The sequence below is a fragment of the Eulemur rufifrons genome, chromosome 7, assembly GCF_041146395.1.
Source record: "Eulemur rufifrons isolate Redbay chromosome 7, OSU_ERuf_1, whole genome shotgun sequence".
Taxonomy (NCBI): domain Eukaryota; kingdom Metazoa; phylum Chordata; class Mammalia; order Primates; family Lemuridae; genus Eulemur; species Eulemur rufifrons.
Window position 1 is genome coordinate 222,695,909 of NC_090989.1, and position 13,513 is coordinate 222,709,421.

At 42.4% G+C, this 13,513-nt stretch overlaps 1 protein-coding gene across 2 annotated transcripts in view; it reads right to left on the reverse strand.

The window, feature by feature from the left end:
• Window positions 1-13,513, reverse strand: part of MAMDC2 (MAM domain containing 2) — a 151,790-nt gene that overhangs the window by 56,051 nt on the left and 82,226 nt on the right. For both annotated transcript variants that reach the window (XR_011233927.1, XM_069474127.1), the window contains exons 6-8: window positions 10,862-11,118; window positions 7,608-7,701; window positions 1,252-1,395 (exon numbers count right to left, since the gene is read on the reverse strand). Coding sequence is in view for 1 of the 2 variants with exons in the window: in XM_069474127.1 (XP_069330228.1) it covers window positions 1,252-1,395; window positions 7,608-7,701; window positions 10,862-11,118 (495 nt within the window). In the remaining variant the exon portion in view is untranslated. The remainder of the gene's footprint in view (window positions 1-1,251; window positions 1,396-7,607; window positions 7,702-10,861; window positions 11,119-13,513) is intronic.

A 13,513-nucleotide genomic window follows, 5' to 3' on the forward strand; every position in this document is an offset into this window, starting at 1 on the left:
GATAGCACTTACCACAACTTGTAATTATAAGTTTATTTGTGCATACATTTGTCTAATGTTCCTCTTGCCCATTGAAATGATTGTCGGCCAGCGAGAATAGGATTCACATCAGATTTGTTTACTATTGTAGTGCCCAGGAGTTAACATACTTGAATCGTTATCTTGCTTTAAAAATTGACAAAGTGAGAGTACAGTGAGTTTCTGTCCCTAAACAGCTCCCTGTTTCATCAGCTCACTGTTCCTAGAACTCAAATGTTTCTCTAGAGATGATTTTCCAGTGAGTCTGCGAAGGTCAGAATAGGTTTTGTAGGGCCTGTATTCCTACTAGTGAGGCAACCTCTGAAAAAAAGAATACAAAATAACAAGTGCAAAATTGTGAGGGCCCTTTCAGGGCCTTTCCCAGGGCTGGTCCCAGACAGGGGCCCTGGAACTTAAACTTCATCAGCTTCATGATAAATTCACCCCTGTGCCCAGTGTATAAATACTTGAATAAATGAATGAGACACTAAACCCTCTGAAATCAAGCTCTTTCCGCTCGTCTCTACTGGGGTGGGCTCTGCAAAATATGTCATTAAATTAACAGATATTCCCTATACAAGGAGTGCTCAAACTCAGGTTTCTAAGAGCTCCTTATAAATATATCCATCAAGTGCCCAACCTGCATTTTCAAATAACTTCCCTCAACAATAGATTTTTTTATTATAGTAAAATACACCTAAAGTTTCCTAGTTTAACCATTTTAAAGTGTACAATTTTGTGGCATTTAGTACATTCACGATGCTGTGCAAGTATCACTACTATCTAGTTCCAGACGACTTTCCTCAGCCTAAAGGGAAACCCCATCCCCACTAAACACTCTCCATTCCACCAACCCCAGCCCCTGGCAACCGCTAATCTGCTTTCCATCCCTATGGATTTGTCTGTTCTGAAGATTTCATGTAGATGGAATCCAATAGTAATTTTAAAGTGTTTCAGCTAAAGTGAAGAGCAAAATAATTTCCAAAGATTTGGCTATTTAATTAACTGGCAAATACATTTGCGAGCACAGAAAATTGAATTCCAATTTTTATAAAAATTGTCAAACACAAGATTATCTATTGTCTTTCCTTCTCCATAGCTGCTTTTTTTTTTTTTTTTTTTTTTTTTTTTTTAGTAAATCGATGTCTTTGTAGGTGTAGGTGTGGCTGAGGAATGGCCAAGGAGGCATGCAGACTACCTGGGGGGCCCCACGTGGACAGCCTGCCGGTTTACCTGAGCCCGTGGTGTGGTCTCCAGCCCGATACATGTTTGGTTTTACTTTCACTCGGGTCCAACCCGGACCTTCTTTATCTTGGTAAAAGTTGCAGAGGTCTTCCTCAAAATTGCAGCTTGCTTCCACGGCACTGAAAGGAAGATCTGAGCAAAGGAGAACCAAAATTAACGACAGTCAAACCCAAAGATCTCAACAGTCTACGGCAACCAGTTGACAGATACGTATACATTTATGCCGGGGGAGACCGAAGAAGTAAAACACAGCTAAATATTTTTACCCGAATGGCACACTGCCAGGTTAGCATCAAAGCAACATTTGAACATGACAGGAAAATTGTTCTTTCCCTCTCTAAAGGGAGGGGAGAAAAGAGCCCTGTTTACACTCTCTACAAAAATGAGGTACTAGATTTCAGAAGAAATTTCCTTTCATGACTGTAAGCATTGATTCACATGCTTCTTCACAATTCAAAATTCATTCATACAAAATTGAAAAGAAAGAAAGGGAAAAGGAAAGGATTTCAAGGGACTCTTAATTTCTAAGATATATATTTTAGAAATAGTATTTTCTAGAAATAATTTTCCTTTGTTGCCCAATCTCTGTGTGCACAGCTGCTGTCTACTTATAACTGATATTAGTAGTAGGAGCTGATCTGCTCGAAGAAAGTCCTCACTCAGTACAAATCACGCAGTTCAAAAAGTCACAACAATACTGCTATTGTTCTGGCTTAGCTGAGTTCTGGTATCATTTACCCTGATTTCATAAATATCACCTCAGCCTAGATGGCAGGGAGGAAATGGGCCATACAAGATGACTGCTTTTGAGAATAACTTTGTAGTCCTATTAACAAGTGAGTTGTACATCTCACTGTTCAGATTGCCCACTGAGTCCAGAGATGTGACTGTAGCAGTTTTGGACACATTCCATGCAGCCGAGTATGATTCTGGCCTGCACGCTGACACACGTGTCTGACATTCTAGCGAGAGAGGGCACCGTGTGGAATAACTGGAAAATCATCTCTAGAGAAATATTTGCGTTCTGGGAGCAGGGACCTGATGAAACAGGGAGATGTTTAGAGACACAGACTCACTGTCCTCTCAATCTGTCGATTTTCAAAGTTAGAAAACATTCAAGTGGGCTGAGGAACTGACCCAGATTAAAAGGGATGAAAGAGGCACGACAATCAAATGCCACCAGGGATCCAAGATTCAATCTTGGTCCAGAAGAACAAGAGCAAATATCTATAAAGGACATTATTGGGACAATTGGAGAAATTGGTGTATGAACTACAGGGCTAGTTGATAATATTGTATCAGTATTGAATTTCCTGAGCTTCATAATTATCCTACAATTAATTACATTGGAGAATGTGTTTGGCCTTATAAAATACACATTAAAATATTTAGGGGCCAAGGGGCATGATGTTCGCAACCTACTCTTAAATGATTGATAAAACAAACATAGCAAAATGTTAATGTGCAAATCTGGGGGAAAAGGAAATGGGAGTTCTTGGTAGTATTCTTGCAAATTTTGTCTGAGTTTGAAATGATATAAAAATAAAGAGTTTCAAAAACATTAAAGTTTTTAAAGAAGTAAGTGACTAACACCACATTACAAAAAAAGATTAGGAAGAAAATGTTCCTGTATAACTAGAACCTGATTGTATCTCAGGCAACGCACCCTAGGAATGCCCCAAGAGCAAACCCTGATGAGGCAGACAGGAGAAGAGGAAACACAGAAAATTCTCAGGGCGCTAAGCCCGGTGGATTAGCCCACGCTCTGCTCTGCCTGATTCTGTCAGCACCAGGGCATAGCTTTAAGCCCTGAAGATAAAGTTGGTGAAAAAAATGAATATAATGTCATACAAACAAGGATCCTTTGACATTATCCTATGGAGATCGGAGACCACAGGAAACTTCATTAAGGTCTCTAGTGTTAGTCACCCTTCTGATATCTGGTGATGAAAAAACAAACGAAAGTCCAAAATCTACAGATGGCCGTCGAGCTCAGGAAATGGGGTGGCACTCCCAAATGCCGTGTGTGAAGAAACAGCAGGTCAGTGGAATTACTCATCAGGAATGAATCTCAAAGCAGTACCCTTGGGCAACTGCAAGAAAATCTAACTAATTTATTAGGTGTGTGGGAAGGGGTGGGAGGTGGTATTAAAACTAGAAAGTTTATAGCAGTTTTATTCATAATTGCCAAAACTTAAAAGCAACCAAGATGTACTTCAGTAGGTGAGTGGATACATAAACTGTGATAGATCCAGGCAATGGAATATTATTCAACACTAAAAAAGGAATGAGCTATCAAGCCATGACAAGACATGGAGGAAAGTTAAGTGGCCCTAAGTGAGGGCCGCCAATTTGGAAAGACTACATATTGTATGATTCCAATTATATGACATTCTGGAAAAGGCACAACTATACGGACAGTAAAAAGATCAGCGGTTGCCAGGGATTGGCTGTAGGATGAACAGGCAAACCACGGAGGGTTTTTAGGGCAGGGACACTGTTGTGTCTGATACTCTAATGGTGGATACATGTCATGACACATTTATCCAAATCCATAGAATGTACACCACCAAGGTGAACCTTAATGTAAACTATGGACTGTGGGTGACAGTGATGTGGGGGGCTGGGGGAATATGGGCAATCTCTGTACTTTCCATTCAACTTTGCTGTGAACCTAAAACTGCACTAAAAAATAAAGTCTATTAAAAAAAAACTTGACAGTAATCAAGGATCACATCTCTCCATGGTGATAGATTGAGTTATACAGAAAGGATTTTTCTGATGATGTGATTATATTCTTTTACTAAATATCTAGTTTTAGAAATGGATTTGTCTGGGGTCCTGAGAAGGTCTGTTAAAAAGAAAATCTCAAAAGCTTAACTCAGCAGTGAAATCTTTTTCAGCTAGAATGCTGCTTCTACGCTGAGACAACATCTGATTGCAGAAGATGGGGCCAGAGGGCCCGTGTGTGACCAATGTGCTCCCAGAGAGCTGGGGTGGATGCTAAGCCTTTGCTTCAAGCTTGTTTCAGAAGCGTGGGTCAAGTGGTGATCACAGATGGAGCTACTGGGGAGTGTTAATGACATACCTGAAGCATGGGGAGGAATCAGGCAGTTGGAAGCCCCTGAGCATCAGTTGATGATCAGGAAAAAAAGAAAAAAGAATTAAAGCCCCTTTAAGCAAGTTATCAAAAAACATCATCCTGTAAGGTTTAATCACTTGCTTTCTGACATTTGAACTTTTTAGGAATGAGAAGCTTTGAAGATAATCTAATTAGATGTGGTGTGTTGCAGTTTGAGAATAGTTGGGAGCATTTCTCATTCTTTCCTCTGTTCCATAGGGTTCACGGAGATAAACCCAGCATCAGTCCTATCAATCTAAAAAGCTCATCAGCCCCTGTGGTGCTAAAAAGAGAGATACTGGGAGCAGTGTGCTCTCTAGATGGCTAAAATTGCAGGGTAGTTTTATTTTAGCATGAGCCAGCCCGAAGGCAGGCTGCAATAGCTCAAAGCTGACTTGGGGAAGAGAGTGAGTGGGACCCACCACGCTGAGGAACATGATGAAGCAAGAGGCTGGGTCACTGGTGAGACCCTTGGAAGCACCTAAGATAAGGAAGGCTGTGGCAACTTCAGCTATAACCTAAGCAGCAATTGGACCTGGGTTTCCAAGTGGACAAGAGGTCTCAGCAGTGTGCTTTTGGTGAATGGCCGATTTTGGGATTCAGGTAGTGATCCTCCGAGAGAGGTATATCCACGGATGTCAGAATCCACCCAGTCCATGGCCTGGGTGTGGGGGAGACCTCATCCCAGAGAGGAGGTTGGACCTGCATGTGGCAGGGCAGTGGAGCTCTCAGTTTCGGGTTGGGCAAAGTGGGTGGGATACCTGTTAGGCATTCAAGGATTTGCAGACCAACAGGAGGGCTTATTCCTACAGTCTAGACTTCAGGACAAACGTGGTTGTAGAGGGGGAATGTGTGGATGGAAAGGGATGGAAAGGGAAGTTCCGTAACTCAAAGTGGGGGTGGCCTCACTGTCCTCTGGAAGCATTCTTGGGGGGCCACACGACACGGAGTGTTGAACACCTGTGACTGTGCAATGGGTCACAAGTCTGGGAGACTGAATTAACTCTAAGCCTAACCAGATGGTGGGAACACGGCGCTTCATACGCTGAAATAATTCCTGTCTCAGCCTACTAGGGAGAAGAGGGAAGAAAATGCTTGAACCAGCTGGGAAAAGCAGAGACAACAAGTCTGGAGCTAACCGAGATAAAGAAAAAATGTTGGCACCTGTTTTGAAACAGAAAGGCATAAACTATTTGTGAAATGCAAGATAAAGTATGAAAACTGAAGGGCTCAGCTTCTGAAGAGTCAGTCTGGCCCACAGCCACTCAATGAAAGGCACAAAGCAGGCTCCAGCTGACACATTCATCAAGGCAGTGCCCCTGGCTGGTTCCCTTTAGCTGCAATCTGACCCTCTGTTCTCCTAGGAAGGGGTGGGGGTATTTTGAAAATAAAGCACATAATGTTGTCTCATGACCAAGCATTTTCTGTGTGTCATACTCTATGCAGTGGCCTTCATAGACATTAACTCATTAATCTTCCTGACAACTCCAGGAGACAGATTCTTCCATCCTTGCCCTATAGATGTGGAAACGGAGTCTCGAAGAGGTTAAATAACATGACCAACTCCACACGGCTTGTTAGCGGCAGATAGGGATGTGAATCCAAATTCCTGGTTCTTGAGCATAACACTGTGATGATGCAATGAAACCACTTTAAAGCCAAGTTGGTATGGTGGGAAGTTCTGAAGACCAACATGGAGCCTTGGTCAATCTAACCCTAATATATACAAATACGTACCTGTGGAGGTTCCTACAGAGAAACAGTCTTTATGTGGGCTGTATTTTACAGACTGAGGGGCCAATAGCCCTCTTAACAGATGGTCCTTATTTTGCTAGAACCTTTCTTTTCCTTTCCCCACCAGTCAGACCACCAGTATAACAGGAAAGAGCTCACAAAAATTCTGTATCTTTTTCAAAGAAAGAGCATTTCTAAATATCACTTCTAAAGTGACCAATTCTCTTACCGCTGGCTGCCTTGCCACTCCACGCTCTACCCAGGACAGATATTGAATAAACACATTTTCTCCCATATGTTATACAGAACTGGGACATATAAAAGTTCAATGTAACTGCCTAGTGACAGAGAAGAGCAACTTTCTAAAACTAATGATAAGAAGGTTGTAAAATTACTATTAACATAACTGAAATATTAACGGATAGGATTAGGGGGCACATGAATTTAGAGAAGTAAAACAATTTTGATTTCTGGGTTCTGTCAAATTTAGAGACTCTTATAATCTTTAATTATTATTTGGGTAAAATCATTTAAAATATGTAAATTTAGTCTGGTTCTATTTATTTTACCACCTTTAAAAATTAGAATTAGTAAAAAATAATATTTACTTTCAGCCAATTAGCAGATTTCTCTCTCATTTTGGTGTAACAGTTTAGCTCAAGTAGAAAATATTATCTTTTTTTAGTCCCCTTGCTTGTAAAATATATCTGATAGCATATTAAGAGGCCAACTCTATTTTAAGTGAAAGTGAGACCATGAAGGCCAAGTCCAAAAATTTCTTTCTATGTTCCAAAACCCAGAATGAGGGCTCCCTAATAAGATGGGGTGACCACAGTGTCTTCCTGGGTCTCTCATGGAAACAAACTCAGTAAATGGTAAGGTCAATTACATTTATGTGGGTTATCATTAGTATACTGTCATCATTCTTATGCTAAAACATTTGTTTTCTAATTCACTTTGAATCAATTTGCTTATCTATTTTCCTGGAAAGTAAAAAATGTCCTCTTTCGAAATTTATAAAATTACAAAATTTGCCATGATAAAATAATATGAGGGTTCATTTAAGAAGATAAATTAAGAACACATACTATTTAGCCAAAACCATCTAGAGATGTCTACCAAATGCTAACATCTTTAAACATGAGAACATTTATAAATCGTGGATACACAAAGTTGGAAACGGTTGGAAAGAGAAAAATGCAGTGGGAATAAGTTGATACCATTTAATTTTCTTTTCCTAGTAGGTAGGGAAGATGGAAAGCTCCCTAAGATATGACAACGGGCCAGTGATGTCAGAACAGATAGATTCTCTCTGTGAGAGAAAAAAAAGAGTAATATTCCAGAAAAATGACTGTTCAATGAAATAATTTTTTAAGGATAAGATAAGGGGAAAGATCTGGAAATCAAAAGCAATCAAAGCAAGTCCTGATTACATCTGCTGAGATAGGAAAATTCCAAATGTGAGGAAGAAGAAAAAGAGCATGCTCACCTGTCTGGTTCTGGCAGTGAACGGGAGAGAAAGAAATGTCATCCAGGGCAACGTACCCTCCTTTGGGACCATTGAATGCAACTTCAAAAATAACCTGTGGAGGCAGATGACATGTTGTCACATGTTGACATATTTTCTGTTAGGTTTAGGTGCTCTAAACCATGATTTAAAATGGCATGTCAATCAAGCCAGTTGATGACAAGTTACAAGGACTTAGGGACTCATGTTTCCAAATATAAGAGTTTCAGCACCAACCTCCTCAACCTTCTCTTTTAGGGAGAATGAAACTACTATGATCTGAGTGTCTGTGTTCCCTCAAAGGTCATATATTGAAATCCTAACTCCCAAGGTGATGGTATTAGAAGGTGGGGCCTTTGGGGAGGTGATTAGGTTTTGCGAGTGGAATTACTGTCCTATAAAAGAGGCCCAAGGGAGCTCATTTGCCGCTTCCACCATGTGAGGACACAGAAGGCCCCATCTACGAACCAGGAGACAGGCCCTCACTAGACACCAGATCTGCTGGCACCTTGACCTTGGACTTCCCAGACTCCAGAACTGTGAGAAATACATTTCTGTTGTTTATAAGCCACCCAGTTTACAATATTTTGTTACAGCATCCCAAATGGCATAAGACGGAAACCCTAAAGTTGCATTTTACTGGTGGATATTTCCCTCTTCCTTGAGTGTCAGCTGAAGTGCCTGTGTCATTTCTGATAGACCTACAGAATTCATTAGCATTATGAACTTCGATGAAAGGAAAAACAGGCTAAGTGAAGAACGCAGGCCAGGTTCTCTCCCTGCTGTCCATAGGGAGCTAAGCCCCTCTGAATCCCTTTCCTTCTTCCTACATGGAACTCTATGTGGGGGCCTGGGCAAAGATGCAGCACTCAGGGATGACTGCCCTGATCTCAGCTTCTCCAGGTATGTTCCGATGGTTAGAAAGAAGGTGGGTTAGTGAGCTCGACCCCGTTAGTATTGTTCTCTTCCCTGACACTATGACTCCGAGCTCAATCGACCACCTCTGCCTGTGACCATGGGGGATCAGGTGTGATCAGCACAGCCTTCACCCATGCTGGGAAAACCACCAAGGTATGCAGTCCACTCGGTGTGAATGGATAACACGAGAAGACACAACATGGGGCAGGGTTTGAAACCACAATGCCTGTGCAGACCAGGCAGGTAGTGTAAATGCGTGCGGTTGGGCTTGGTATTGGTGCAGACTCACATGAAATGAAGCAAGCCCCGTTTAAAGGGGCAGCTGTTACTCAGCTTCATCAATTGCTGGTGTGTGAGAAGTCAGGCCTGCTATAGGTTCGATTGTGTCTAGGGACAAACTGAGATTACAAACTTAACACAGGTCCACGACATTTAGACTTCAAGGCACTAGCTGATACAGAGAGTGAATGACAGAACTTGGTTCATACTGAGCAGGTGGCGTGAGAATGATATTTCCGATCATAACATGCTAAGCACACGCCTGGCGCCAATATGTTCTCTCGAGTTCAGAAAGACAGTCTCCAACATTTGTTTTGCTTTTTAAAATTCATTTGGGAATACGGTGGCATTGAATTCACCAATTTCTGCAGGACAAGTTTCTTTTCCTGACAATGAGAGGCAAATAATACCAGTGAACAGGTTCAGAACAGTAGAGCAAAATCACACATTTGTGGACCCAAAGGATGTGTATGGAGGTTTAATAGTGTTCAGAATTATAACTTTTCAAGTATTGATATAAAAAAAACTCAGTGAAGTTTCATTCACATAAATGCTGCCTGAGGAGTTTACGGTTGGATGAAAGGAGTTGGTGAAGAAAATGCTGTCAGTATGTGTGTGGGATTCATTTGACTTTGGCAGAAGGAAAACTTTTGAAGCAATACATGCATTTCTTTCCCTCCTGTAATCCAAACTCACAGAAAATTTTCCACTGGGCTGCAAGAGCAACCCGAGACCTGGTCCGAGTTTGGGATAGGAAATAGCACACATTCTGCAAAAGGCACTGTGCTCTCTCCGGGCCGGTTTGGGGGGTCGGAGGGGTGCAGGGAGAGGCAGGCACACCATCAGTAGACAGAACACGTCAGAAACCAAGGCCCAACCCCAGCCTTCTCTGCAGCTCTGCATCAGGCTAGCAGATGGCACCACTGAAAAGCGTCCAGAGGAATAATCCACTTCTTTTGCAATTTAAAGGGAACTGGGGAAGATATTGCAAAAAGCACAAAGTGAAAAGTGGGGGCTATTAATAACTTATGGTAACTGAGACTCTGCTTATAGCTCCAAATCCTTATAGCAATCTTATACGTATAGCAACCACAACGCTGCAGCCAATGATTCCAGAGGTTCTCTGGGGTCCTCAGACAGAGCCGGGCCACCATCCTCAGCTTTAGGTCAGAATTTAGTCTAGGAACTTTACTAAGATCTCTGGCATTCACCAGTGTGACCTAGAAAAGAAATGCCAAACTTGGACACTCTGTTTTCTCCTTTCTTATCTATAAATATGGAGATAATTTTATCTATTTTGTCGGATAGTCAGTACTGAAAGTACTTGTAAGCTCTGAAATACATACATAGATATAGCTATGTAATAATGTATGTGCTTAGAAAAGGGTTTACAAGGATAAACACCAGAATGTTAGTAGTCCTCATCTTTGTGAAGTGGGCTTAGGGTGTTTTAGTTTATTTTGTTTCTCTGAATTTTCTAATTTTTCTGCATTGAACATTTATTGCTTACATAACTGTAAAAAGTTTTTAAAACTAAGGCATCATGGCTTGCTTCAAATTAGAGCCATAATATTAAGTTTATTTCTGAGTTTGTGGCATTATTTGTATTGCAAAGAAAGAAAGAAGTCACTTTTTTTCTGGAAAGACTATTCCTTCAAGTAAAGGAAACCTTCAAAACTGCTCCCAGGAGTGGAAGTTCAAGAATGAGTTTCACTTAGAGGGCTCTGATCTCTTCCTTTGAACCCTGCATGACCACTGTGCAAAGTTCAGAGGAGTGTGCCCAAGAAATCCAGCTGGTTGACTGGCTTTTTCCTTATTTGTCCTTATCAAAAAATACTCTCGCTAGAACATGTAGGTGATGAAGGAGGCAGAGAAGCAGAGGGAGCCGAGGACGGGAAAGGAAAGATGGAGGCTGAGGCACAGCAAAAAATACAGACTGCACGTGAGCCCGCGGAGCCTCCTGGTGTCCTCGCCTGTGCTGGGGCCACCGCAGAGCAGCCGCCAGGGCACACCTGGGACACGGGCGCACCTGCACCTACCTCCATCGAGTAAGGGGCATTGAACTCGACCTCCGCAAGGTTCCAGGCGGCATTTCCTGGGTTGTCCACTCTCCAGATCTCCTCATAAAGGCCGGCCACATCCCGAGTATAAAGGGAGAAGATATTGTCATTCCCCTGCTGAAGCTGGTAATAAAACGACAGGCAGCCGGACATGGGGGCCGTGGTCCTCGGGGAGATTAGCTGTGCCACCTCCTGGAAGTGCTTGACGTAAACCGAGTCCACGTACATGTAGTGGCCTGAAAGTCACACAGACGGAACACAGCGTAAGACAGGCTGGGGGTGGGGGTTTCAGATGCAATGATGCGACTCTGGGACTTACTTCAAGAGAATCCAGTGGGAGTGGTGGGGAGGACGCGGGAGGGTTACAGATGAAAGCAGTTTGGCCACGAGTGGCCATGAGAGGGGTCCAGGGGTTCATTGTACTCTGCTAAATACAGAATGAGACCATTCTTTCTTCTTTACTTTTAATTGAAATAAAATAGACATACATAAAGAAAGGCAGATATGCCATCTGTAAAGTGCTTGAATTTTGACAAGCTGAGCACACCCATGGAAAGAAACAGAACATTACCCCAGAAGCCACCCCCTCCCAAGCCTTTTTTGAGTGGTAAGAGCGTATACTAAGCAAACCATCTATTCTTAAAAGGACAAGGAGAGACTGTCCTGCACATCTTTATGATTTATATAGAATGTCACCGTGTGTTTTTTGAGCGAAACTAAGATCTTGAATTCACACTAGATGGCAATTTGTGTATCGCTAATGGAACATGTAGGTCAATCAACACTACAGACAGGGTTAAGATTTGGAAGGTTGAACGTGCCATCTTAGAGGGCTCTGGGCCCAGGGGCTGACCTCCCTCAGAGAAACCGTGTGAAACAGAGAAACTATAGCAGAATGGGGAGAGCCTTGATTTGGCATCGAAGAGAACTGAGGTTGAATCCTGCTCCATTTCTTACTTGAGCAAGTTTCTGAGCTTGTCTGGGTCTCAATTTCCTAATCTCTAAAATGAGAATCAAAATACTTTCCTCATAGGGTTGATACGAGCATTACGCAGGATTCTGTATGTGAGGTGCTTAGCATCTGCCTAACACATTGTAATCATCTAACACAATTATTATGAAATAAAGTAATGTTATCGATCATTCTGGAACCATGCTTGCCCTATAGTCTGTTTTGTATAAAGGGTAGCTATCATAACTAGCAATTTTATATGGATTTATTTAAGTAATGACAAAGAAGTGCTATGCCATGTAGCTTCAACAGAATGCCCTTTCTTTTTACAAACTCAGAACAATTATAGCTCAATACCTTTGTTTTTATTACATGTTTCCTGGTTAATAAGAATTCCTTTTCGCCTTGGCAAAAGAGCAGTGAGAGTATTAGGAAGAATATATACATTCACACACTGGACATTCACTTTGTGTCTAGCACTACCTGGTATGCGGTAGGGCCTCAACACATGGTTATTCAAAGCATGAATGTGGTCTCAGAAGTCTTCACCTCAACACGGCAGAGGGAAAGATGGGCAGATCAAAGCTTACTGTCTCCCGGTGGCAAATTGGTCAACACCCTGACTTCTGAATAATCCCCCTTACTAAACATAATTCTCTACAGTCTTGCCAAACCATGCAACTGTGAATAAACAGAGATCACAAACTCAAATGCTCAGAGGGGCTGGCCAGATTAAGTGCATGAGTGAGGTGGATTGGGTCAGGGAGAAAATAGAGGGGTAAATTAGTCGCCAGCATTTGCAATCATATTTTGCAGCAAGAAGAAACAAATATTAAGCTTCTCTGGAAAAATAAAAAAAAATCTGCTAGCACTGGGCCCATATTCTCATGCGGTAACAACCAGCTGGTGATAAGAAGCCCCGGCCCCTTGCATGGGGCTGTGTTCTCCATCCTCCCTGCGAGGACGGCTCCGCTCCCAGCTCATGTCCTCATATCCAGCCTGGTGCTGCAGGTTTTCATGGCACATCCATCGGCTTGTAAATGACAGATCCCTGTGTTCGTCTGATAGGGCACCTGTAGCAAAATACCACAAACTGGGTGGCTCAAACAGAAATCTATTGCCTCACAGTTCTGGAGGCTAGAAGTCCAAGATCAAGGTGTCAGCAGGGTTTGTTCCCTCTAAAGGGCTGTGAGGGAAGGACACCTGGCTTCTGGGGGTTTGCTGGCCATCTTCGCATTCCTTGGCTTGTAGGTCTCTGCCTTTATCTTTACTGGGCATTCGCCCTGCGTGCATGTCTCTCCCTCTGTGTCCAAAGTTCCTCTTTTTATAAGGACACCAGTTATACTGGACTGGAACCCACCCTACTCTAGCATGACCTCGCCTTAACTAATTACATCTGCAATGATCTATTTCCAAATGAGGTCACATTCTGAAGTACTGGGGGTTAGGACTTCAACATACACACTTGGGAGGATAACAATTCAACCCGACACACCTCTCACCATAATTTTTAAAACTTTGTGTGTGTCAAATAAGCATGTCTGCAGGCTGGACATGGCTGATGGGCTCCCCTTGGCCACCCCTGGGAAGACATTTTAAACAAAGAGTCAGAAATGTCAGACTGGACAGAATCAGGGAATCCCTGATGCGGAAGGAAGGAAGGCCACTTTTTTCTATCC